Here is a 27,448-nt window from a genome sequence, read left to right as displayed (position 1 = left end):
TCAGACTTGTTAAGAGCTTGGGTAATATTTCGATTAAACCCTCTGCTTTTGCTCATTTTTAATTCATAACATGCCAGTAAGAGTGCAATTAATATTCAAGGAATTCATGACATTCTCTGGAAGTAAGATCACACTTGAACAGAGCATGATGGAAGTGAACATAGGAGTCTAAAGGCATAAGTGATGTAGTTCTCCCACTGACAAAACATGAACCCTGCGGCACAACAGTAAACTATTTGTAATGAAATCATTGCCCTGACAGAGATGCCAGCTTAGAACACAGTAAATCAACTGCAAGGTTGTTTGTGTGGTCAGGTCTTTTACAAAATAGTATTGTGGAAGTACTATGGTACGGTGTTGATATCAGATGCAAATCCCACGGTACTTGATTACCATATGTGACCCTGGACCACAAAACCAGTCATAAGGGTCAGTTTTTCAAAATGTATACATGTGATTTATACATAATCTGAAAGCTGAATAAATAAGCTTTCCGTTGATGTATGGTTTGTTAGGATAGAACAATATTTGGCAGAGATACAACTATTTGAAAATCTGGAATCTGAGGGTGCAAAAAAATCTAAATATTGAGAAAATCGCCTTTAAAGTTGTCCAAATGAATTTCTTAGCAATGCATATTACTAATCAAAATTTATATTTTTATATATTTACAGTAGGGAATTTACAAAATATCTTCATGGAACATGATCTTTACTTAATGTCCTAATGATTTTTGGCATAAAAGAAAATTCTATAATTTTGGCCCATACAATGTATTTTTGGCTTTTGCAGCGACTTAAGACTGGTTTTGTGGTCCAGGGTCACATATTTGTAATTCATGGTAGTCCACACTGAGATCCTTTTTCAAAGTGGTTGTGCTAAAATATAATCGCAGAAGGCTGATGATAACAATTCTGCACATTGTTCATCATCAATAAACTCAATATTTGTGATATTTGAAATTATAGTTATTGCTGCAGTCTTTCTCTGCAGTCAAACAATGTATAATAGACTCACTCATCTGGATCTGTGCCTTATATAATCTAGCCCCACGTGGCTAAAAAGTACATCAAATATTTGAGTGTGAAGCCTGCGTGATTGAGTTACATCCTGGACTGCTCTCTAAACACAAGACTCTCTTCAAGTTGTAAGAGCTGTGGTGCTGTGGATAGTCCACGCGTTTGTCACATAATAGAGCGGATGAACTCTCACGGGGACACAAGTTTGATGCCCTGATTGCATTCCCCCCTCTCTCATTTTGGCTGCTACTTTACAGCAGGAGTTCCCAATATGTTTCGTCAGCTGAATCTCTGTGACTTAAATTATTTACTTGAAGTACTACCTGAAATTAAGTTACTGTGTGGTTTCTTGAGAAGCACAAAACTAGTGAATAACTTCTGCATAAATATAACGACTTTCACAATATATTTGTATGTTAGTTGCAAAAAATTAGCAATATTTGAGCAATTTTATAATGCTGAACAATTAATTTTTTTAATGCTTCACATTTTTTATTGCACTTTACAGTAAGGTTCCATTAGTTAATGCATTAACTAAAATGAACTAACAAGCAATTAATTTGTTACAGTATCATTCTACAAACAGGTTAACTTTTCATTGTTAGTTCATGTTAGCTCAGGTGCATTTAATAATGTTAACAGAAACTTTTAATTTTAAAAATAAGATTAATAAATTATTTCAAGTTATTTTTCTTTGTTAGTTCATGTAAAGTCATGCACTGTAATTAACTGATGTTAAGAAATTAAACCATTTTGTAAAATTACTGCATTTTTTTATCATACACACAAATTATCTCACAAACCCCCTATTGTCCCACATGAGTTAATAAGTATTTTTTTATTAATTATTTAATATTTTTAGAGTTTAAATATATTTTTTAAATGTATTAATCTATTTATTGATGTATCTTAAATGAAAATTTATTTTGTCTTTTTGTACTGGCAGTTTGTTTGTTTTAAATATTAAATCATTTAAAAACAAGGAAAAAATGATATTGAAGTCAGACAAAATACACATATTTAGGATACAATACATCAGAACATCCTAATATCATATGCAGTCTCAAGCTGATTCATCTTAATTTTTGTAGATACTTTTATTCTTAAAACAAATAACAAAAAGACTAATTAAAATCTCATTATGAAGCATATATTAGTAGACTGAATGTTACTGGCTTTTCATTGACGTTGATCTTGTTTTGGTGGTATAGAGAGTCAGTTTATTCTGACAGATATAGTGATTGATGTTATTTGAAATTATAAATGGTTCTGAGTGACTTTTGTTTTACATCACAACATAATTGAACAATAATTAGATCTGTTTTGTTTATTCAGATGCGTTTAGGATGGATGAGATGCACATTATTAATCTTTGCAGCTAGAGATTTACAGAAGCAGCCCATGCAAGGTCACCTTGAGAGTTTTGTCAGAGTAGTGATGACTATCAGAGCGAAGGGACTTCAGCATCTTGGCATGGACCCAGTACTCAGTGTTGACAGCAGGCAATCACACAAATAAGAAAGGCTCTGTCTTTAAATAGAACCAACGTAATATAAGGGAACAGAGCAATTCCAGACATGTCTGTCAGTTTGTGGTGACAGACCAAATGTTAGGAGGCTGGCCGCCAGCTTTATTGAAGATGCTACTCGGCTCGTTCTCTCATCTTGCAGAGCTTTGCATTAGTGGTCCAGTCGAAGCATGAACAAGAGAGACACCCTTTGCTGACAGACAGCCAAAAGTCTCATCCAATCAGTGCTTAGAGGGGGCGGGCTGTTCCTTTCCGCCAGCCCTCTGAGCACACTCCGCTTATGAAAATAATCAATGGGAGCTCAGTCTCTCTGCCGCTTTAACTTGTGCTGGATTTAAATTGCCTCCACTCCACTCAATTCCATGCCTATCCAAGGTTGAAAATAAGCCGTTTTCTGCTGTAATTACCCAGTGATCAAAGAAACGGCAAACAGAACACAGGTGGTTGTGTTTCTGTGCAGAAGAGCAAAGGGAAAGGAAGAAACACCAGCTGCTGCATCCAGAGAACAGTTTGAAGAATGTGCAATCCTGCCTGCTTCATCTTCACGGTGTGGCTGATTGCTCTGCTTGTCTATCCAGGTACTGTTATCATCTGTTTTATGCATGCTGAAGCTGGGGAGATCATATTTGCCTAAATCTAAACTGGGATATGGGGGAGGGAAAATGTGTTTTAGTAAGTCTTTATGCATGGTGCATTGCAAATGTGATCAAAGTTGCAAGAAGTGTGCCGTGCAGGATTCCTGCGAGGTGGGATGCTTTAGAGGTTGCATGCAGCATGAGGGTGATTTTTCTTTTTTACCCGAGGGACATCCCAGAGGAATGTCAAAACTCACTTCAGGTAGGCTAATCGAGAATGACAGTGGAGTCAAACTGAACGGAGTAAGCAAAAGACATCACGCAGTCACTGTTTACTCGCTTCCATGAGTCACATCAGAGGACGAGGAGTGCTCTTTTGGCATTTTGATAAGCTTATATTTGCAGGTTTTTCAGTAAAGGCAGAAATTGAAATGTCATATTTTTTACTATCTGTATTTTTGATATTAAGGAAAGTACTTTTTTTATACAGAGGATTTATTTATGAGTGATGTGAGGGCATATTGCATGCTTTACATTTCAAAGTTATTGTAATGGTTGCCTGAATTTATGTGCAAGTGTTTTTGAAGGTAATAAAAAGCTAGGTTGTTATCTACAGGTTACCTCAGGCGAAATATTGGGCTTTTAGGATACAGGGACACAACTGCAAAGAAGATTTTAAAAAGAAGAAAGAAAAAAAAAGGCATGAATATGAGTCGTGGTCACAATAATTGAAATTTGAACTTTAAATTCTCTGACACACCGCATTCTCACAGGATTGCACACAGATCAATATTCAATTTTAAAAGAAGTAAGGTTTCTCTCATTGCAGTAACCTCTTTTAGAATGGCTGTAGTGACTGCAAAAGTAGAAACTTTTAAAACTAACCAATAAAGGTAGAAAAAAGTCCTCCTATCACGGTCATTGTACTCCATTCACAAAGGTCTCTTTGTATATGCTGCATCATATGATTTAATAAATTACATTTTCCTTACAGGTTGCCTAATTAATAGACTCAGCTAGTGGTTTAGAGAGGTAAATACCTCAGGACTGGAGCCACCGGTTTGATACTTTTAATCACAGTTAGTTGTTTGCTTTGACTTAATTAGCAAACTGCCAAAATGTGTTGGCCAACCATCAAACAGCGGCCCCTGTTTGATCACAGTTAGGCCTTGAGCTGTGATTTAATTTCATAATCAACGGGAACCAAATAAATGATATAAATAACTGTGAAAAAAAACACTTGGATCATTGCTTTGCAAATAAAAATCAAGTCTTAAGTCTTAATTTAAATTCTGAACTAACTTAACTTTAAAAATTACCTGATTTAATTCAACAGGTATTAAATAAGGGGTCAAGCATGATGCTTTTAGCCCAGTAAGGGGCTAAAATGTATATTTACATTACATTTTCAGGTTGTATTCTGTGTCTAACGGTGTATAAAAACTCCAATGTTGAATTTATTGAATACTAAATGCTATAAGAAGATATGCTAATACTAAATGCTATAAACAGACTATATTTTAAAGTTTTTATTATCTGTAAAATATGTAAATTCAGACATTGCATTAAATAGCTCTAATATTTGAAAAAATTGCTAACTGTAACTATAAAATTGATTTAAAGGGTCTTATCATTTTATATTGATCATCATCAGTGAACTGTTGCCACAGCTAAAATATTATGGATAATGTTCATAATGTAACACAAGAGGAAAAGTTTAAATAGTTTTAGTATCCAAAGCTGTGTAAGGTATATCATTTAAAATATAATGTCACTGTGAATAAGAATTTAATTAAATAAATTTTTTATGTGTTATGTTTTATATATATATATATATATATATATGTGTGTGTGTGTGTGTGTGTGTGTGTGTGTGTGTGTGTGTATTTTTAGTATGGCTCTTAAAAAATGTAAATGTAAATTTTTTCCAGGTCTGTTACCTGGAAAAAATCGATAAAGTCGATAATGACTTTAAATGTAAATATCGGTATCGGCCCGATATGAAAAATTATGCCGATATGTCTTGCCGATAAGAGGAATACATTAGATCACGTCAGCATTGTGGCTCATTCTTGAAGCAAAGTTTTGCCTGAATGGTGATTGGATTCACTGTTTTGGATCGCTGCATTTAAACAGAATGCACGTTAGATGTATGATAGAGTAAACAGTAATAGCACGTGCAGTGGCAGCCTCCCCCTGGTCCTAAAGCCCGCTCAGTAAGGAGTTTTAATTCCGTAGGGGGTGCTGTTGGCCTACTTCTAATAAAATGAAAGCAAAATACACAAATAATATTTAGACTGTATTTCTGATTAAATAAAGCAGTAATTGATGCCATAAAAACATGATTATGTTTTGATTTAAAGGTCAGACGTTATAGCTTACATGAACAAAAAAAATCACAAACATGACACTTAATTTAAATAATTTAATATATACTGATTTATTCATTAATGTGTAATATGTTATATTTTTTTAACAAATTATGAGCTCTAAAAGATTTTCTGAATTTTTACAACTCTTTTGCTTTAGACCATTTACAAATGTTAAATCAAAAAATTAAATGTTAAGGTTACCACTGCATCTTTCTGAAAAAAAAAAAATGCAGCGATTAATATATAGTTTATTTATAGTTATTTTCAAATCTTCAATGAACTGTAATTATAAAATAACTTTATTATTGTTTATTTAATTCTAACAAATAAGTTCCTGTTAAAAACTAACCAAAATTAAAAATAATTATATATCGGCATCGGCTATCGGCCAAAATGAGTTAAGAAAATGATCGGATATTGGCAAAAATCCAATATTGTGCATCCTTGACAATTCCATGGCTCAAAGTTCTGTTCTGAGGTATCCTGCCCCTGTCGTGCAAAAGCAATTGAGAGGAATGTGAGTGCTAACATATCTTTCTCCAGTATTATCATGGTCTCCTCAGACTATATAACAGACATTTTTAGTGACATCATAAGAAGATTGTATTTTTTTGCCCCAATCCAGACTTTCCTAACAAACTGCTTTGCATCTGAAAGATTAGATTTGTCTGCTTAGTCTGCTTCTTTGTGTCATCAGTTTAAGTTATGCAACCATGATTAGTCTAGTCAGATCTGTAGTATTGTAAAACTTTGACTTGCGTTATATTTATATACCAGTCTGCATTCCTGAGTAATTCAGAATAACATTGACTATCTGAAAACCAGTATTTGCCTGAAGAGTTCTGTAAAATTCTGTAAAAAAGGCACTTAAAGCATGACATTTTCAAAGTCTCAATTTGCTTTTGAACAGTAAACTTTGATGGCCCCCATTAAAGTGTCATTTTGTGAGTGGTACATCATCCCTGTTGTAACTTTCAGGCCAGTGAGATTGTTCCACCCACAGATACAATAGATTTATTGTCAGCTGTAAACAATATAAGTAATTCATTATGATTGACAGCTCAGTGCTTCTGGAAAGTCGTGTTTGCTCCCTCAGCCTTTGGAGGCATAATGAGCCTTGAAATAACATCTTTCAGGCACTCAGAAAAAAACATCTTACAGAATCACTCTGATGAAGGCTGATGCTAATATATTTATGGAGTAAACAAAATGCAGATTACTGCTTCTCAACAATATCAAAGTCTGAGATGGAGCAGATGACAAGACCTCGATCAGAACTTCAAATAAATTGTGATGCAATCGGCATGCTAGTTTTTGCACATGGTTCTGTAGCTGGCCCAAACTTGATCCAGAGTCATGTGGTCTAAACTTTCTCAAAAGTCTGTGGCACTGATTGATCAAATGACTTTTCGATGGCACTGTACACTGTGCTAAATATTTTGCAGCTGCTGGCTTCTCTTTACAGTTTTTGATTCCGTATTAATGGATCTATTAATCAAACTGGCGGCTAAAGGACACATGCCTTCTTACCGTTCCAGTTTTCATGACTTTGTTTTTGTTGTTGTTGTTCATCAGCAACAGCGAAGCGAATGAATGTAAGAAAGCGTGAGATAAAGAATATTCATTCTAATATAATAGGAATATTCATAATTACAGAACTAGGGGTTAAAGGGAATGGAGACCCCCTAAATCTCTAAAATCATTATATATTTAAATGCATTTGTTGTCAAAGTAGCCAGTCGACAACTTCATGACCCTGGACTAAGATTAATGGATTTGGAAAAACAAAATAAAAGCGACAATATATAATATATATATATAATGTATATTTGCAACTGTGTATGTTACAAATAAAAACTCCAATGTTGAATTGATTGAATACTAAATGCTATTAGAATATATGCTAATACTAAATGCTATAAGCAGACTATATTTTAAAAATGTTTTTATTATATGTAAAATATGTAAATTTAGACATTGCATTAAATAGCTCTAATATATGAAAAAATTGCTAACTGTAACTATAAACTTGATTTAAAGGGCCTATCATTATATACTGATCATCATCAATGAACTGTTGCCACAGCTAAAATATTATGAATAATGTTCATAATATAACACTAGAGGACAAGTTTAAATAGTTTTAGTATCCAAAGCTGTGTAAGGTACATCATTTTAAATATGGTGTCACTGTGAATAAGAATTTTAATTAAATAAAATGTTCATATGTTATTTTTAGATATTTCATTTTTTTTCTTTGAATGATTACTGTGAAGTGTGAACTAACACTTTCAATAATTAAAAACTGCTGATTTTTTTTCACGTGCATTTAAATTTGAAATTGTCTCTTTTTTAATGTATGTTCTTTTGTATAAGTCCCAAATGCACGCTTAGTACATCATACGAGGACATCATCTGGGGTAGTTGGTATGCTCTGAGAGTGTTGTCTAATGCCCCTGTTCTACTGGGCTGTCATTTAAAATAATGTTTGTGTGACCTTGCCAGAGGTGGTGGGTGCCCCATGACAGATTAATTCCTTCCTTTTCTCTGACTCAACTCAGCATGTGCATGTATGTTTTATGTGCACATAAGTGGCAATTTGGAAAGCTCAGCAAAAAAAGAAAAAGAAAATAGCAAATAGCATTGCCCCAGCCTCATACCTACTATACAGATAAACATTTGTTCACTCATCCTTGCACAGTCCAGGCCTGGAGGGGAGGGGGATGCAGGCGAGGCAGACTGGCTTGCCGCAGAGCCTGGTGTCCATATGCCATCATGAGAGCCCCGTGCCCTTCAAGAGTGGCATGGTTTGTTGAGCTCTGGTCATTTGGTGCCCAATCTACTTGGCTGGCCACAGCTTGGGCTGGACAGTTTCTGCTCCTGTGGAGGTTAAAGCAATTCTGAAGGATTGTTTGCAGATAATGCACCCAGTGTGTGGCTTCCTGTTGTCTTCTGTCTGGCTCTCCAGATTTTCACAAGTTTAGCTCCATGCAGATAAGCCCATTCAAGAGAAGGAAGCAGGCTTCATGGAGGTAATTATCAAAGCTTTCTGCTTGCCACTGTATGACGCTATAATTGGAAATTATTTGTAATACTTTTTGTCATATTTTGTTGATGCTCTTGAATCATGGCTAAACAGCAACAACAAATTGTACTGAAAACAAAATAAATTTGATCTCTCCGCTGCAAAAAAAAAGAAGACAGTTTTATATTTAGTATTTTTTTAAATTTTAGTATTCTGAAAGTACTCTGACTTCTAATAAGGTGAATGATTGTTTCTATAAAGCAGCTTTACAGAAGACAATAGTGTCATTATACTGTTCAAATTAGTTCAGTGTAACTGTCAATGTTGCATAGTTCATCAGTTTCATTAAACAAGTTCAGTTGAGGCATAAACAACACTAAAGAAGGCAATAGTGTCATAGTTTAGTGTTGATTCAATCCAGTTCAATAACAATGTCAGTGTTGCAAATTTAGTGTCATTATCCAGCTCAATTCAGTTCAAATTTTGTTCTCATCCAGTAGTGTCAGTATGTTGAATTAAATTTTTCTCACATATTATTATTATTATTATTATTATTATTATTATTGTTATTATTATTATTTAATCATATTATTATTATTATTATTTTAGTACAGATGTCATTTAAACATCTGCATAGAGGTCAGAGTTTAAGGACAACAATAACAGGTCCAGCAAGATATGTTACTGTACATCACTGGCACTGGAACAAAGAAACCAGCGGTTGCCAGATTAAATACTTGCATGCAGCCTGCAAATACTTTGCCAGCTTTGTCGACTGATATTTCATCCACAAAGACAGTGCAAATGTCTCTCACTAAGTTCTATAAAAATCTTGTTAAACCCAAACCATATAGACATGCTGATTAAAATCGTTGCATAGACACAAACGGCATGAAAGTCACCTTGTTGTTTGTCAATGTGTTTATTTTTTCTGGCATACTACAATAAAATTCATTATGTTTTTGCCACCGTCAATTTATTTTCATATTAAAGTTTGTCAAATTTGATGTTGAATTAACGTGTGTAGGTCTGATTAATGCTTTTAAATATTTTAAAAAAAGTTTTAATTTTAAATATTTAATAAAATATTTAAATGAATCATGCACATGACGTTTGCTGTAGTCATTTTACTGATATTTGCACCATTATTTAACGACCAAAAAAAGTATGTCTTAACACATTTTGCGCCTATTGTTAGTGGATTGAATGCACTTTCCATTCAAGTAGTTTGGCATAATCTTTTAATCTTCAAAGTCAGTCAAAATTTCACATTAATAATAATAATAAAAAATAATTTGAGTCATAAATTTTTTTTTATTGAAAATGGTTCAAACAATTGGCGCTTGCATTTTGAATTCACCTTTTTATGTTTATTTTCTCCTTGTTTGTTATCGACACTCATTGCCTTCTAGATTTGATGCAGATTATCTTTTAATTATTATATGTTAATAATTTTCTCTTTTTTTAAGCTACAAACATCTTTTGTGCAATTTGTGACTGTGTTTGGTCTATTTAAAATCTGAAATAACTGTGTGGTATGTGCACCACTTGGGCAGTCTCTATAGATGATGGCTGACAAGCATCAACCAAAACGTTTACTGTCATTAAGTGCATGGAAGAAATATGATTCTAGTCTTGCTGTTAAATGCACTGTTAAATGAATAAAACAAGAGAGGTCAGTTTTAGTGTAATCCGTGAGTGCAGCTGATGCTTTGTTCCTACAGCTGTCAGTTTGCATTTAGTGTTTCATGGCTCTTGGTTATTCTGTCAGAGAGACTACACAAAAGGCCGTTGTGATTGGAGGAAAGCTATTTTTCCAGGGCAATCTGCACAGCATTTGATGTCATCGCTCTAAAAAGGAACATCTTCCAGTGGGCAATGTCATTGGCTCCTTTTTGTTTGGGTTTGTTTTAGCCCTAAACAATCACTATTTAATGAGGGACAAATGGAACCATGTCATCTGTTGCGTTGTCAGGGGATTGTAATTAATATAATGCTGTTTCCTTTGTCTTGTTTATAGTTTATGAAATACAGCATGTAAAATGCTACTCGTAATTCCCTCCACTTAATTAAGATTCAACTCGTTCACTGCTTGATTTCACAGTCTAATCACAAGGGATGTAGGTCAGTTTGTTGCCCACAAATTTCATGAGTTTTTTCTTTCAAAACACAGTAATGTATTAGCAATTATGAAGTCATCTTCCCGTTTCAAAGCATGTTTCAGGTTCTTGAAAATCATTCAATGATCCCCCCCCCCCCCCCCCCCCCCCCATTTTTCTTTTCGCTTTTTCCCCTTTTTCTTTTCTGATTTCCTTTCTCATTTTCCTTTCCTTTTCTATTTATTCAATTTTTTGTCCTTGTCCTTGTCTTACCATTTCTTTTCTTTCTCATTTTATCTTATCTTTACTTTTCCTGTTTTGAATTTCTTTCCTTTTTTCTGATTTCCTTTCTCCTTCACCTTTTCTTTTCCTTTTCTATTTAATGTAATTTTTCCCTTTCATATATCTTTTTATTTTGTTTCCTTCTGTCTTACATTTTCTTTTCCTATTATCATTTTTGTTATAGCCTTTTCTTTTCCCTTTTCATTTCCTATTTTTGGTTATTCCTTTTCTGTTTTACTTTCTCTCGCTTTACCTTTTCCTTTTTTTTTTCCCTATGCCATGTCTTTTCCTCTCTCTTACCTTATCAAGAGTATATGTGGATTAATTTTGCAGTGCTACACTGCTGTACGGAAGAAGAAAAAAACAAACTCCCAAATTCACCATATGATAATCAGATGAAGTTATTCATGTTAGCACCATCTGTATTCAGTGATGAAACTGTACGAGTCTCTAATTCACAGGCGGATGCTGTCATTTTCCCACCAACCTCTCAATCTGTAAACACATCTTATTTGGTAACTGCCCACTAAGGGAAGGATTTCTTGTCCCTGATTCGGAGCATCCAGATGTTCACCTAACTCTCAAACTGGTTGTACTCATGTACTGTAAATAATGAAGAGTTCATTATGACTGAAGTTATCTTCATGTTTATTTCTTGAAAAATGCTGCTGCTGTCGAGAACAACATCAATACACATAGAAACACACTTCTATTGATTGACAAACTGTCTTTTGTCTGCAGGGAGGGTTGAAGGGGAATGAGCTATTAGGGTCACATGATCAGTGTCGACTGTAGAATCATTGTGAAGATGGAGCCCAGTGCTCAGAAGGTCATTGATTTGATCTTCAGCGCTGGAGTGCTGACAGTGTTTAAGTCAGCTGGTAAAAAAAAAAAAAAAAAGTCTTCAACTAAGTGCCTGACCACTGTCTGCCCTACGGCTGTTGCAGAATAGCTGATTCTATCCACCAAATGCTCTGTTTGTAAGTGATCGCCCATTCAAATGAAAAAATGCATCCATGCAAAATTATGCAAACATAAATATCAGTGTTGTTCACCTTTAACCAACCTTGAAAGTATTTACTCTTTTATATGGCCGGCGTTAGCATGTGGAAGAGAAACGTTCAAGTAATCTGTTTTGGAATTAGAATTTTAGACATACACAAAGTGTTTAACTAAAGGTCTTCAAATCTCCTTTATTATTTCCATAACTCAATACGTCTCATGAATGTGTAACGAGGCAGCGGTGCTTAAGCAAAAGGCAAAATGCATTTTGTCTACTCTCAAATGCTCACTGAAATGAGGTAAAATGTATTTTAATACACAATCTTTTAGTAAGTGCAAAGTGAAATGTATTTTTTGAATTTGAAACTGTGGCCTTGTTCATCATTTCAAGCAGCGGGAAAACATGCACCATGTCAGTCAGTTCTCTTTGCGCCTCATCCCCTCGGGGAATGAACACGCTGTGGCTGGGGCGCTACTTGCTCTGAATACTTGCGCTACTTGCTCTGAAATTTTCCTTTTAATTATTGTGAACTGGAAAAGTGAGTTTCTGTGACATAATGAGGCCACAAATGTTCGTTTTCAACACCTTAACCATGAAAACTCCAGAAGCTTTTCAGTATAGCCTGGGTTGTTTTAACAAAATGCTTAATTTTTTGGAATTATGTATCATCAATACTCACATTACTGTAATTAAGTAGTTTTTATCAGAAATTTTACTTTTTGAGTAGTTTAAAAATTGTGTACTTTTACTTTTATATAAGTACATTTTAAGTGATGAATCTGTACTTTTACTCCACTATTTTACCTCCGTTTGTGGTCGTTATATGCTTGTTTAATTTTATTTTTATCCATCAACATGATTTGGTAGGGAGTAATCAGTCTTGTGACTCTCATCAAATCAAATTGTGCTTAGTAAACTTTAAGTGCCAACTGCTGTTAATCATGGCTGCTGGAAGCTCATTATTCAAGCATCAATTCAGTCGAGTTATCAGCGTCTTCCTCTAATATGTTAAGGTACATTTCAGATTTCTGCTTACTAAATGATCTGTATATAGGCTAGCCTATCTACAGGGCCTGACATTTGGTGTGAGGGTGTGGGTATTGTGTACAATGTTAATAACTCCAACAAGTGTCATGTTCATAATGCGGTACATTCCATTTACTTCAGTATTTAGAGAGATGTGCCATCTCCGCGTCTCTCCCTCACGTTCATCCTGCAGCAGTCACTTGGAGAAGTCGGCAGCTCGTTGACTCCTGATGAGTTTGAGCGCATGATGAGCGCTGGGAAAAAGTGTGTTAAGAAATCTCTTAAACGCTTGGAAATGTGGATGAAATTATGCTGAATGTGCTGAATGTGCTGAAATTGGAGGACCAGATTCAGTATGCACCTTATTGATGACCAGTGGTGGAAAGAGTACCATTACCTTCCAAAAACTGTAGTGTGAGTAGAGTAAAAATACTTGTCCAAAAAACTACTTGAGTAAGAGTAAAAGAGTAGCCTATTTAAAAGTACTCATGAGTATTGAGTAGTGAGTACTGAGCTGTGGATTCTACCCCCTCATAATAAACGCTGTACACCGCAATTGATACATTTTAAAAACGTTGTACATTCTGTAATTCACATTATCTTGTTTGTCGTAAAGAATGAAGAATATCTTTCATCCAGCAGTTTTAATTTTGACTGCCAAAACAGCACGGAAACAATATTCAGTCGAAGAAAAGATGAAAGTTATTCTCAGTACAATCATCCCCATTCAAATCATAAAGTTTGAAAAAATAGATTTAAAATCATGTATAAGGCCACTGAGACAGCATGCTGTTGTTGCACATAAAATATTAATGTTTAGAACAGTGCAAATACAAACACCATTAGAAACTCATAGTTCAGCATCACACACCATTATATGGGTTAAAATGAGAGCCCATTTCTCTCCAAAACGGTGCCAGTTTTAGCGTTTTGCAATAAATAAATAAAAATAACTAAACTTGATCATTTATGTTACAATTTTAACATAAATGCACATTGTTCTAGAAGGATGGCAAATTGTTATGCTGATAATACAATTTGTAAGGAAAAATGCATTAAAGAGCGAGTTATTTCTGGGGAAACTTTTTCAAAGGAAAACACACACACACACTTCTCTTTGCTGAGCCGCGGCGGCCTCGGTGAATCAGCAGCATCCACAACTGAACGGAACAAAAAGTGTTGAACTTGAAAATTGTTTATTCGTGAGTGCACTTGCTAAATGAAGGCGGATAGTATAAAATAGATAAAAAAAAACACTTTTTCACAGTGCGCATCACTCGCTCAAACTCATCAAAAGTCAACAAGTTCAACAAGCAACAACGACTTATACAAGTGACTGCTGCAGAGAGCACGCGAGAGAGAGACGAGGCAGCGCAGATCGCGCGTCTCATAAGTGAGTGGGAATTTACCGAACGTGGCACTTGCGAGAGTTAACACTGTGCGCAATCTCACACCAAATTTCAGGCCGTGTAGATAGGCAAGCATGTATACAAATCATTTAGTAAGCAGAAATCCGAAATTTACCTTAATATATTAAGTTAGAGGAAGATGCGACTGAATTGAAGCTTGAAGAATGCACTTCCAGCAGCCATGATAAACAGTTGGCGGTTCAAGTTTTCTATGCACAATTTGATTTGACGAAAGTCACGAGACCTATTACTCTCTATCCAATCACGTTGATGGATAAAAATAAAATTAAAATAAGCATGTAATGACCACAAACAGACGAAAATAGCGGAGTAAAAGTACCGATACATCCCTTAAAATGTACTCAAGTAAAAGTAAAAGTACACAATTTTTAAACTACTCAAAAAAGTACAATTACTGATAAAAACTACTTAATTACTGTAACGTGAGTATTTGTAATTCGTTACTTCACACCCCTGTTGATGACCTGTGGCATTTTTATAGACCTACTGCATCTCTGCCAGCGCGTGATGAAATAAAACTGCAGCTTGTTAATAAACACATTTTTTTTTGTTTGATCCATTTTATACAGTCCGCCCTCATTTAACAAGTGCACTCTCGCAAAAACAGTTTTCAAGTTCAACACTTTTTGTTCCATTCAGTTGTAGAAGCTGCTGATTCGCCCCGACCACCGTGGCCCCGCCAAGAGACTTGCTTTTTTGTGTGTTTTTTTCTTCTTGAAACAGTTTCTCTGGAAATACTTCCCTATTTACTGCAATTTTTTCCTTACAAATTGTAGTATCAGCATAACAATTTGAGTAAATGTAGCTGTCAATGATACCCTCCTTCTAGAACAATGCATTTACGTTTAAATTGTAACATAAATTATCATGTTTAGTGATTCTCATTTCTTTAATCACAAAACACTAAAACTGTCACCATTTGGAAGAGAAATTGGCTCTTTTTAATCTCTCTTTTTTAACCCATATCATGGTGTGTGTGATGCTGAACTCTCACATGAGTTTCTAATGGTTTTTATATTCTTTGCACTGTAAACGCTAATATTTTATTTGCAACAATAGCATGCTCTGGCTTAGTGGCCTTAAGCCTGGTACACACCGGGACGATTATCACGTGCGCTTATCGCCGATGTTTTTCGACGCGTCTTTTGTGTTCAGCGATTTTCGCTGGCGATGAGCCGAGTGAACGTGCAAATTCACTCCCTGACATTAGATGGCTTTTAATGAAAAACAGAAATACCCCGGTACACATCGAATCCTATTTCATCTGCAATTCCTCTCCATAACAACTCCCTCTTATCGAGATTTTTGTAGTCGCTGTCGCGTTTGTCATAAAGCCCTTTGTGTTCAGACACCAATGAGAACAGCAGCTCTACATTCATCTTGCCTCAATGCATCTTCTTGGTCTACTTACTTCCTCTTCGTCGTTAGGTAATGTGTGCTTGGCAAGACCGTTTTGTGCTTGAGCGCCACCAAGTCGTGTTTTACTGTAACTTCAGCAGCTCCAGGCATGTAAACAAAAGCACCAATCTCATTGGTCGGTCAGTTTTTAACGCGGCGCGTCAAACCAAAAAAACGAGCCCAAGGCGTTTAAAAAAAAATTACGCTTTCACGCTTAGCGTTTTGCGCATCGGTGGGCACACTCACATTGGCGCCCTTTGTTTTGTCATGAGCCGTTAAACGTCGGCGATAATCGTCCCGGTGTGAACAAGCCTTTACACCTGATTTTAAATCTATTTTTCAAACTTTATGATTTAAATGGTGATAAACTGAGAATAATTCTTTAATCTTTTCATTACTTTAATAGTTTTTTACGCTTTGTTTGATGTATTTTAAAGAGTTGGCAGTCAAAATTAAAACTGATGTATGATAGATATTCTTCATTCTTTCTGGCAAACAACAAAAGATAATGTGAATTACAGTATGTACAACGTTTTTTAAATGTTCAAATTGCAGTGTACAGCGTTTATTATAATCTAAGGGTATAGAATCCACAGCTCAGTACTCCCTACTCATGAGTACTTTTAAATTAGCTACTCTTTTACTCTTACTCAAGTAGTTTTTACTCTACTCTACTTTTACTACATTTTTTGGAATGTAATGGTACTTTTACTTGAGTATGTTTTTTCAGTACTCTTTCCACCACTGCGTATTATGTTGTTTCTAGTTGTATCAAGGTTGTTGGGAAAGGTTTGTTTAATTATGCTGAACAGATACCTGCAAAGACCTCTGACTGAAGACCTTGCTCTGTACTCAAGTCAGGGTCACTGGTATTGCACTGCCAGCTCTAGCATGCTGCCACTGCGTTGGAAAAGCATTGATTCATTATACTGGACAAATAAAGAGAGACCTTCAACTGAACTGAAATTGCCTTAAGACAGTAACTCGGTTGGAACAAGCAAAATGGCTGTGAGGAAGGGCTGCCCGACCTCTGCCTTCATGTTTGCAGCGGCTTCTTTCTCTGAGCTATAGTGAGATGTAAAAGAAAAAGAATATGACTCAAAAAGAATGTGCTATGAGTGCATGAGAGGTGCAGAGCATTCAGAATAGGTGGAATTTTAAATGTGTGCAGCTCATTGGGTGTTATGGGAACTGTAGTGTTAGTCAAATAGACTATGGTACTGTTGAGAGTAACATAGACTTGTGCTGAGAATTCATGCTTCTTCCACCTACATGTGTCCTCTTTAGTTAACCTCTGTTTCTCTAGCTAATTAAAAATGCATGCTTAATATATATCAATCAGCTGTGTGTTCTGCGATGAAAAAACTCTCTTTACCTGTGGTGTAATATACTGGTTTTGCATTAAAACCCATATTTTACTTCAAGTGGGCATCACGTGATGAAGCAACAGGTCTTGCAGTTGTACAAAAGTAAACAAAAATGTACTTAATTTTTCTATAGATTTTTTTTGGGTGCACTTTGTTACAGTATGTACACTTATATGTACTTACTGTGCACTTACCTAAGAAAGTACTGGGCAATATAAGGTAACTACATTGGTTAAGGTTAGGTTTAGGGGTAGGTTCTGGTTTAATACCTGTCCAGCTATTGTAATTACTACAATAAGTAGTATGTACATGCGGAACAGGACTGTAAAATAAATAAAGTGGTAGTGATCCCCCCCCCTTTTTTATTTTACACTCAAAAATAGGTACAACGCTGTCACCGGGGTGGTATAATAAGGTACAAAAGATAAAGGTACATCTTTGTTCCCTATAATATTTACCCTATTAGTAGTTTAAAGGTTCAAATGAAATTAGTACTTTAAAAGTACATATTAGTACCTAAAGTGTACATTTTGAAAGGGTAAAGGAAGTAAAGATAAAGGTTGACAGAAAAGGTAGCATGTTTGTATTTAAGGGACTTTTTCATATAAATCCTTTAGGTTTGGATAAGGTATAAAAGGTGTTCCTTTGTGAGCTCTGCTCCGTTATGTATCATGTATCTTGTTGGAAAATGTCATGTCTGTGAGTCTTTCAGTGAAAAGTCTCTGACACTGTTGTTATGTTCTGTTTTGATAGCTGAGCTCAAGTCTGACAGAATACAAGACAACTGTAAAGTTGTTGCCACACGTCTTGTGGAGACTCTGAGAATATGAATGACACCCAGAGTACTATTTGGTTCAAGACCTGGGCTGGTCACCGAAAGGTTGTGAGTGTGACCTTGAGCAAGGCATTTAACTCCAGTCTAAAAAAACCTAACCATTGCATGAAATGTGATTCCTACACATTTTCACTCAGTGCAAACTTTTTGTGTTTGTTTGAAGCGGTTGCTCTCAGCTGTGGCGAACTGTTGTTATAGGCGCTTGATTGTAAGCTAGTGAAAGAGATGGCTTCTCAGGATAGAGGCCAGAGAACCCAGCACCAATTACATCCTCGAATTACACAGCTGACAGAGTGCATGCAAATACCTCTGCCTGCCAAACCACTCATAATGAGTGGCTAAGTCATGAACCACTGCACACATTCACACGATACCCACCCAACTTGTGGCATCAATGAGGATGACACGACTCCAGGTGGCTTGCATGTCTTGTGCCATTCAAATAATGAAGTTATCTTTTCTCATAACCCTTGATGGCACCATGTTTAAAGTGACCACATGCTTCAGTTTCCTGCCAGGAGAGTGGAATGTGTCTCATCTGACCTATAATGGATCTCTGTCTGTAATTACTGTATGCTAATTTGATTTAAACTCAACTTTTAAAAATATTAAATAAATAAAATATCAGAATACAGATACACAAGCCATATTTAATGAGTCTAATTTTAGTTTTTGTTCATTTTTGTTTAGGATTAACTGATGATTAATTAAATAAATAATTAAAATGGTTAATTTCATGTAATGGCTTGTAGCTCAAACTGTAGAACATGGCACTACTTAAGGTCATGGGTTCGAAAACCCAGACTAATAAACTGTACACCTTTAAAGCAATGTAAGTCACTTTGGATAAAAGTGTCTTAACTAATGCATAAATGTAAATTTATGTCTCATAAATGATAAATGGCCAATAATAAAATTCCAAACAGTTTTGTTTAAAAACATTTAAAATAAAACACAATAATCTAAAATCAGTAATTTTAAATACACACGAGTTTAGACGTCACAACATTCTAATGTGAATTGTGAAAAATAGATATTCATTTTGAGATTTGTGAAAGATTTATTTCTCAGAATGAGAGCATGTCATGTAACCTGTCCATGTTGGCATTTGTCTAATTTGACCGGGCTCTTCTATGTTACAGATGAATTTGCACCAAAATACAATAATATAGTTTTCACTACCTTTGACATCAACAGCAAAACATAAAAGCTTTCCCCCCCTCTTTTTAAAGTTGATAAGCCTATTTATTTTGCTTTTCTAACTATGCACAATTTTGTGGTTCGTTATTTGCATTTAGAATTGTTTTCCCTGCTGTTTATGACCCTGTCAGAACATACAATAGTGTTGAGAACCATTGCTCTGAACACATAGATAGAATAATCTTTATACCACTAGAGAAGTTTTGATATTGTCTGTTGGTTGTGTTTTATGATGGTCTACAAACCACCCTTTTCAACCCTCCAGAGACATGGCAAAAAGACAAATTTCTGCAGGAAAAAGAGCAACTGTAGATTGAGTATTTTTCAAGCTGAACATGGCATGCCAGAGCAGATGGGCATGTAGAGAGAGGGCTGTGAAAGGGGCATGCTGTTATTCTCCAAACAGCCTGCAGACAGAAGGCAGAGCGTAACTACCTAAACCACGAGGCAGTTAGAACCGACACATTTAACTCCTGACCTTGCAGTGAGGAATTTTACTTGATTGGAGGATGACACACCATAATTTCTTCAGGCAGTGTCTCCCCGCGACGCGGAATGAAAAAGTTTTTTAGGAGTCGCGGCAGTAGAGGTGGCTCAACTATAACGACATGTGAATAATACTGCCCATTCTAAAGCGATACTAAACTGCAGTGGAAACGCAAACCGAGCCGAACCGAGCTGTGCCGTGCCGTACTGAGCCATACCGAGCCGAGACGTACCACGCAGAGGAAAAGAGCCATATGTAACCGGTATGAACTAGAACCGAATCAGAACGCATATTTCGGTGCCACTTAAATGCCTGAGCGATCGATTGAAATATTTGTCCTGGTTCTCTGAAATGGACGTAAGACGCATGGACGTCGCTAGGCCATTTTTAGCGGGGCTATAGCGATTAGCTCCATAAACTGTACACAAATTCATGATCGCCTCAGAGTCAGTCCTCTTTAAATTTCACCGTCATTCAGCGTGCTCTTCAATTCCACAGACCGCGGCGGCGCAGCGCGAGTGGACTCGAAAACAGAGGACACAAGGTGTGTGTTTCTCGATAGATTGTTATAATATCTGTATCTGTGCAGTTCTTTGTCATAAATACAGTTTACAAAAGGTCACGAGGGAGCAATTGGTTTCCCATCTACTGTAAAGTTTTCGCTGCATTCACCCCTCATCACACCACAGCTGTTTCCTCCAGCGAAAATCTAGCCCTTAATACAGGATCGCATACTTTATAAATCGATCATATTGCTATTTTCATTTGAAAATGTAATATTTATTATAAAACATATTACAGTGCATGTGGCATACATCCAAGGAGCATGTGAATGCTATGTATATTTATTTTTAATATTTTTAATGTTCTTTAATGTTATCCATCGTTTTTTATGTGGCTCTTTTTAAAAAAGTATCGGTTCAGGGACCGTTTAGGCACCGATACCATTTTTAAAAGTATCGATTTGGCACCGGTATCGTAAAAAACCCAATCGATACCCAACCCTAAGATTAGGTATAAGTCACTGCATTCTTTTTGTTTAAGACTTGTTTCTTCTTCACTGTCTCTGATCTGTTTTTATCCAAATTATATAAATTAAATGTAAATAAGTGAGATTATCTATCATTTTAAATATTTGCAAGCGCTGTGAGAAGCTTCCCTTTATTCGTCCTTTGTGTGAAATTGTTATTGTATTCCATGTTTTTTTTAAAACGCAAATTACAGTGTGGTTGATGCCTCCAGTTTTAACTACATTCTTTAACTACACATAACAGAACCGTCAATTTGCCAGTAGGGTATAAAAAAGTTAAACGCCCTCTTAGGATAAACTCCCATTCAAACAAGTCATATCTTATGCAATTTTGCTTCTTGAATAAATTAATCCCATTTTAAGGATGTTTATATAGTTAATGGAAAACCACGACAAGAATACTAATTTATAAAATTATTATTATTATTATTTTTTTGTAATTCATTGTCTTATTCTACTGCAAAATACATAGAACTTACGTCTTACGATTTCAGTACAGTAGAGTGTGTTTGGTGCTAAACTTTGATGTATAATACATTATGGAAGTCCTAGTTAATATTTATTTATTCATTAGTTTTTGTACTAGGGCACATGGGATAATCTGATCATCAGTGTTGCCAGATTGGGTGGGTTCGTGGGTTCCCGCCCACTTGGGCGGTTTTGAATTTTGTTGTGCTGGTAAAAATTGGCTTGGGTGGATGGACAAAATTTGTGCTGGTTTGGGGTCAGTTTGGTGGTTTTCAAACATTGTACTAGAACCGAATCAGAACGCATATTTCGGTGCCACTTAAATGCCTGAGCGATCGATTGAAATATTTGTCCTGGTTCTCTGAAATGGACGTAAGACGCATGGACGTCGCTAGGCCATTTTTAGCGGGGCTATAGCGATTAGCTCCATAAACTGTACACAAATTCATGATCGCCTCAGAGTCAGTCCTCTTTAAATTTCACCGTCATTCAGCGTGCTCTTCAATTCCACAGACCGCGGCGGCGCAGCGCGAGTGGACTCGAAAACAGAGGACACAAGGTGTGTGTTTCTCGATAGATTGTTATAATATCTGTATCTGTGCAGTTCTTTGTCATAAATACAGTTTACAAAAGGTCACGAGGGAGCAATTGGTTTCCCATCTACTGTAAAGTTTTCGCTGCATTCACCCCTCATCACACCACAGCTGTTTCCTCCAGCGAAAATCTAGCCCTTAATACAGGATCGCATACTTTATAAATCGATCATATTGCTATTTTCATTTGAAAATGTAATATTTATTATAAAACATATTACAGTGCATGTGGCATACCATACAGTAATTCACAGAACTGATTAAAGACAGTGACAGACAGCACTCAATTCACTCATTTTAAATAAAAATCAGAGTGATTGACAGAGATACAGTAGAAACATTATGTGCGGTTCTGTATTAAATATTGTTTTGTATTAAATAATGACCCAGATCGTGAAATACATTTATTAGCCTTAGAGTAAGGGAAGCACAACTCTGGAAATGAGAACATCCAAGGAGCATGTGAATGCTATGTATATTTATTTTTAATATTTTTAATGTTCTTTAATGTTATCCATCGTTTTTTATGTGGCTCTTTTTAAAAAAGTATCGGTTCAGGGACCGTTTAGGCACCGATACCATTTTTAAAAGTATCGATTTGGCACCGGTATCGTAAAAAACCCAATCGATACCCAACCCTAAGATTAGGTATAAGTCACTGCATTCTTTTTGTTTAAGACTTGTTTCTTCTTCACTGTCTCTGATCTGTTTTTATCCAAATTATATAAATTAAATGTAAATAAGTGAGATTATCTATCATTTTAAATATTTGCAAGCGCTGTGAGAAGCTTCCCTTTATTCGTCCTTTGTGTGAAATTGTTATTGTATTCCATGTTTTTTTTAAAACGCAAATTACAGTGTGGTTGATGCCTCCAGTTTTAACTACATTCTTTAACTACACATAACAGAACCGTCAATTTGCCAGTAGGGTATAAAAAAGTTAAACGCCCTCTTAGGATAAACTCCCATTCAAACAAGTCATATCTTATGCAATTTTGCTTCTTGAATAAATTAATCCCATTTTAAGGATGTTTATATAGTTAATGGAAAACCACGACAAGAATACTAATTTATAAAATTATTATTATTATTTTTTTTTTGTAATTCATTGTCTTATTCTACTGCAAAATACATAGAACTTACGTCTTACGATTTCAGTACAGTAGAGTGTGTTTGGTGCTAAACTTTGATGTATAATACATTATGGAAGTCCTAGTTTAATATTTATTTATTCATTAGTTTTTGTACTAGGGCACATGGGATAATCTGATCATCAGTGTTGCCAGATTGGGTGGGTTCGTGGGTTCCCGCCCACTTGGGCGGTTTTGAATTTTGTTGTGCTGGTAAAAATTGGCTTGGGTGGATGGACAAAATTTGGGCTGGTTTGGGGTCAGTTTGGTGGTTTTCAAACATCTAAAATGTATAGGCTAATTGGTTAACAAACAAACCCAAGTGTGCATGTACTGCATCCAATCAGTCATGTTACTAAACGCACACACACACTGCAGAGTCGGCTGATGTTGATGTTGACATGACCTGCCGCACTTTTAGCCAATTTCAAAGGATCAGCAGTCAGACGTGATGATTAATGAGTGATGGGTGTTTAGTGCGATAATGGATCAGATTTTGATTGTATAACTGTATATTCAAGTGATCACAATGCTAGAGTGGCCTAAATATAAGTTATATGTTAAAGAGTGGGAGAGCAACTCGAATTACACATGTGGAGGGAGATGACATGAAGGTACTATCACGGCAACTCTGAAATTAGAGCACAGCTGAATAAATTAATCAAAATCGAAACTGAATATCTGGGACTATACAATCCTGTCCTGCATCAGGACATCTTTAAAACTGTCCAGACTGGTATATCCTTGAAAGCTGCTGGGCTTGATTAGTTTGGACTTTACAAAGTTCTGTATTATGTTCTACAATATGTACTTCACGAAAGACTTCCTCTAGTTCTGTCTGAAGTTAAAGTGTGACACGACACATTATTGTTGTTGTTAATTTTTTATTGTCAGATTATCATGCAGTGTGTATCAATGAATGATATAGTTTTGACTGTCATGGTGTTACGTTGCTTTTTCCGATCACTTATGTTGGGCACTTTTTGCATTTAAATGGGCTTATTCTTACTGTTGACATTGAAAATGATGCATGTGTTTTTTCAAGGGTTTTTACCTGGGACATTTATCTATATTTATATTATTTTGTCATCATTAATTTGTTTTAAGGAGTTAAAAATGGTCCTTATCAACCTTGATTGACATGGCAATATTCTATCACATTACTTTGACAGTTAAAGCTTTGGGTGTTTTTTCTGTTGGAGTGGCCGGGTTTTGGTGAGCTTTGGTGAGGAAATCGTCCATCCAATCTGGCAGCACTGCTGATCATAAATTTAGTTTGATATAATCAAACATTCCAATTGAGGCTAATATGAATGGAATTATAATCCAACAGAATGTTCTAGATACTATCCGGACACAGGCTCTGTGGAAAAACTTTCTTGTCACAGTCGTCCATAATGGAAGACCGAAGTTCATAGGTGCAGTGGCCCTGTCATCTCCAAGAACTGTGAACACTAAGGAACACTTCTTAAACCTCGGTCACGAATGCATTCTTCTCAGTGCTGACATCCCATTCCTTTAGGGATGCTAAAAGGCACTTTAGCAGGACTGGTGAACTGTAAAGGAATATAAATGAATGTACAGCTGAATTCTGCAGTGCTCTGCAGTCAAACTCAACTCATGTTTACTAAGAGCGATACATTATTAATATGTTTTTTGGGTCCTGCAGGAGCTTGTTTAATTTCTCGAAGGAGTCTCGGTCTATTAGATAGTAATGCAGGTAATGCTGGTAGACACCAGCACATTTATTAAAGATAAGTTGGTTTGATTGCTCCTTCAAAGCAATGTGGTCTGATGAAATTCACAAATAGAATACAACACATTGATCACAAATCTGCATTACTCAACATCATGGGCTGAAATGAGCCCTTATGCAGTTCAGACAATGGTTTGTTTCTTTCGGTAGAAGCATAGACTGTCTCATAGCTAACTGAAACTTTGCTAAACCCTGTCTTAACAAATGTCCAATCCTACTTCAGCAACAATCTGTTATTTTGAAAACTTTTGCTCTTATGAAATGTAAATGTATGCAGGATCTGTGTGTTTGGATAGTTTGAAAGACAATTTCACCTATAATAAGTGACACAAGTTATCCAGAGACTGATTGATTGGTTGCATTGATTCAAGTATTGTAAGTGTCATCTCAGCAGTTTTTAATCATGTTGCTACTTAATTTAACTGTTTCTTTAAAGACGAATGGCAGATATAAATCCTCTGCAAAGTCACAATTTGTTCCATTCCAGAAAAAAAATGACAACCATTTATTACCACTTATAAGCAAATTATACTGAAAATAGTGCATTCACTGCAGTGTTGTCTTAGTATTATTTATATACTACTATAGTATATGTATAGATATTATGAAATTAGCTTTTATTTTTATGTTTTCATATTACATTTTAATCATGTTCTATTGTGATTTTTATTTTTTAAATACTTTCATTTAGCTTTTATACATATATATATATTGGAAGTTCTTCATGTAATATTTATATTGTATTTTATTGTAGGGTTGTTTAATGTAAATTAAGATTTTTTAAATGTATTATTATTATTATTATTATTATATATTTTTTTATTAATAGTAGTAGTATTTTTTTTGCATTTTTTTATTTTAGTTTTAGGTAACAATATCAACACTGGTTCACATAAATATGCAAAATTAGCAAAATAAAGCTGTCACTGGTTTTGTCTGTTGTTTAAAGAGGACATATGTTTATTTCTTCATTATAAATCATCATATGGCTATTCATCGCTAAAGCGCCTGTGTGAGGAACCACAGTAATTTAATCTTCCCTCTATCAATATGCTGTGTGCTTGAGACTTTTTGTAAACTGACTTTAAAGCTTTTGTCTCAATGTTTGGCCTCTGTTCATTTATTAAAGCAAATATAACCAGCGAAAAGATTGCTGTTGGTTTTGTGTTGTCAGTTGGCTTAGTCTCTCTCTCAAGTGTGCCAGCAGTGGTCAGTCATGTGAGGTAAGGCTTGCATCTGCAGCCAAGTAAGCCAGCAATCAGTGTGTGGATCTCACAGCTCCCAGCAATCAGTCATAATTGAGGCATTCTTCAGAAGACTGCCTCGTTCTCAGGAAATAATCCTGATTGTGCATTTCATTTTACATTCTCAGGATACATCATTTGTTACCTCTAATAATTCTAATTTGAATGAAATCAGAAATCTAATCAGACTCAAAATGATGATGACAGGCAGCTGTGTTTGTGTAGTAGGTTGATATCAAATTCCGAGCAGAGAGAGGCGATATTGACTTACGAAAACAAATGTACTGTGAATAAATCTGTTAAACTGTCTTATGGGATATTGTGTGTACTCATGTGTGCAGGTATTTTGAAATGGATAATAGTAAATTCTGTTCAATTCAATTTATTTGTATAGCACTTTTCCCAATACAAATTGTTCCAAAACAGCTTTACGAAGAATGGTGCCGTACAAGCCCCAGTGAGCTGGTGACAATGACAAGAAAAAACTCCCGAAGATTAAATAGAATGAAGAAGAAACCTTGGGAGGAACCAGGACTCTGATGTAATTGCCAATAAGTGTACCCTTCAGCAGCATTAGTGCTGTATCCTTGAAAATGACATATTGCCCAACCTGAAATTATGGGGCAATTTCCAAATAAGGCTAACAGAAGGTTGATGGGGTCTGTCTGTCTGCCTGTCTGTCTGTTTGCTGTCTGTCTGTCTATCTATCTACCCATCATTCTATCCGTGGTTTTAGTTCTTTCTGTCTATTGTTCTGTCTGTCTAGCTGTCATTTAATTATTACATCTATCATTATAGAACATATTGTTCTCTCTTTTTGCAAGGTCTATAAACCTTCAAATTTCTAATTTTAAACAATTTTGGTAACACTTTTATTTTAAAGATCACTATTAAGAAGTTATTAGCATGTATATTACTATCATATTACCTGTTTTTTAGTACTTATAAAGCACATATTAATGCCTTATTCTGCATGACCATATGTGACCCTGGACCACAAAACGTCTCAGGTTACTTATGTAACCAAGGTTCCCTGAGTAGGGAACGAGACACTGCGTCCTCTAGGGGTCGCTATGGGGAACGCCTCGTCGTGACCCGTGTCTGAAGCATACATTGAAAAAACACCAACAACACGTTGGCCGGTGACAGCCATGACGTCACTACCGGCGCGACTACAGTATAAATAGGCGCCGGGAGAACACATCATCCACTTCTTCATCTGAAGCTTGCGTCCGCAGCATGGCAAGAAACCTAGAGGACGCAGTGTCTCATTCCCTATTCAGGGAACCATGGTTACATAAGTAACCTGAGACGTTCCCTTTCATGGGAACTTCGAACTGCGTCCTCTTGGGGTCATTATGGGGAATGGTATACCTACGCCGCCATGCTGAGGGGAGTGCATGCCATAAACCATGGCGAGCACTAAGTACCAACTCTACCATATTGCCATGGGAGTTGCCCCTGGGACGTTAGACGGCTCTCAGTGACATTATTCCCTACGGCCAACGGCCTAGGCTACATACCCCAAAGAACTTACCTGTTAGGGCCAGAACTCCTGGGCCCGGGGTAGAGCTCAAGGCT

At 35.9% G+C, this 27,448-nt stretch overlaps 1 protein-coding gene across 2 annotated transcripts in view; it reads left to right on the top strand.

Annotated features, from left to right (window-relative positions):
- The window catches only part of LOC107577150 (opioid-binding protein/cell adhesion molecule-like), a 201,972-nt gene that overhangs the window by 23,861 nt on the left and 150,663 nt on the right, over positions 1-27,448 (top strand). Inside the window, exon 2 of one of the 2 annotated variants that reach the window (XM_016263269.1) lies at positions 3,008-3,125. In XM_016263269.1, coding sequence (XP_016118755.1) covers positions 3,065-3,125 — 61 coding nt within the window. In that variant the 5' untranslated portion in view covers positions 3,008-3,064. Of the gene's footprint in view, positions 1-2,820; positions 3,126-27,448 lie in introns of those variants that run through there. The other variant, XM_016263265.1, reaches the window with a different exon arrangement.

This window comes from Sinocyclocheilus grahami, unplaced genomic scaffold (assembly GCF_001515645.1).
Source record: "Sinocyclocheilus grahami isolate Dianchi unplaced genomic scaffold, SAMN03320097.WGS_v1.1 scaffold32.1, whole genome shotgun sequence".
NCBI lineage: Eukaryota > Metazoa > Chordata > Actinopteri > Cypriniformes > Cyprinidae > Sinocyclocheilus > Sinocyclocheilus grahami.
This window is presented reverse-complemented; position numbering and strand designations above follow the sequence as displayed.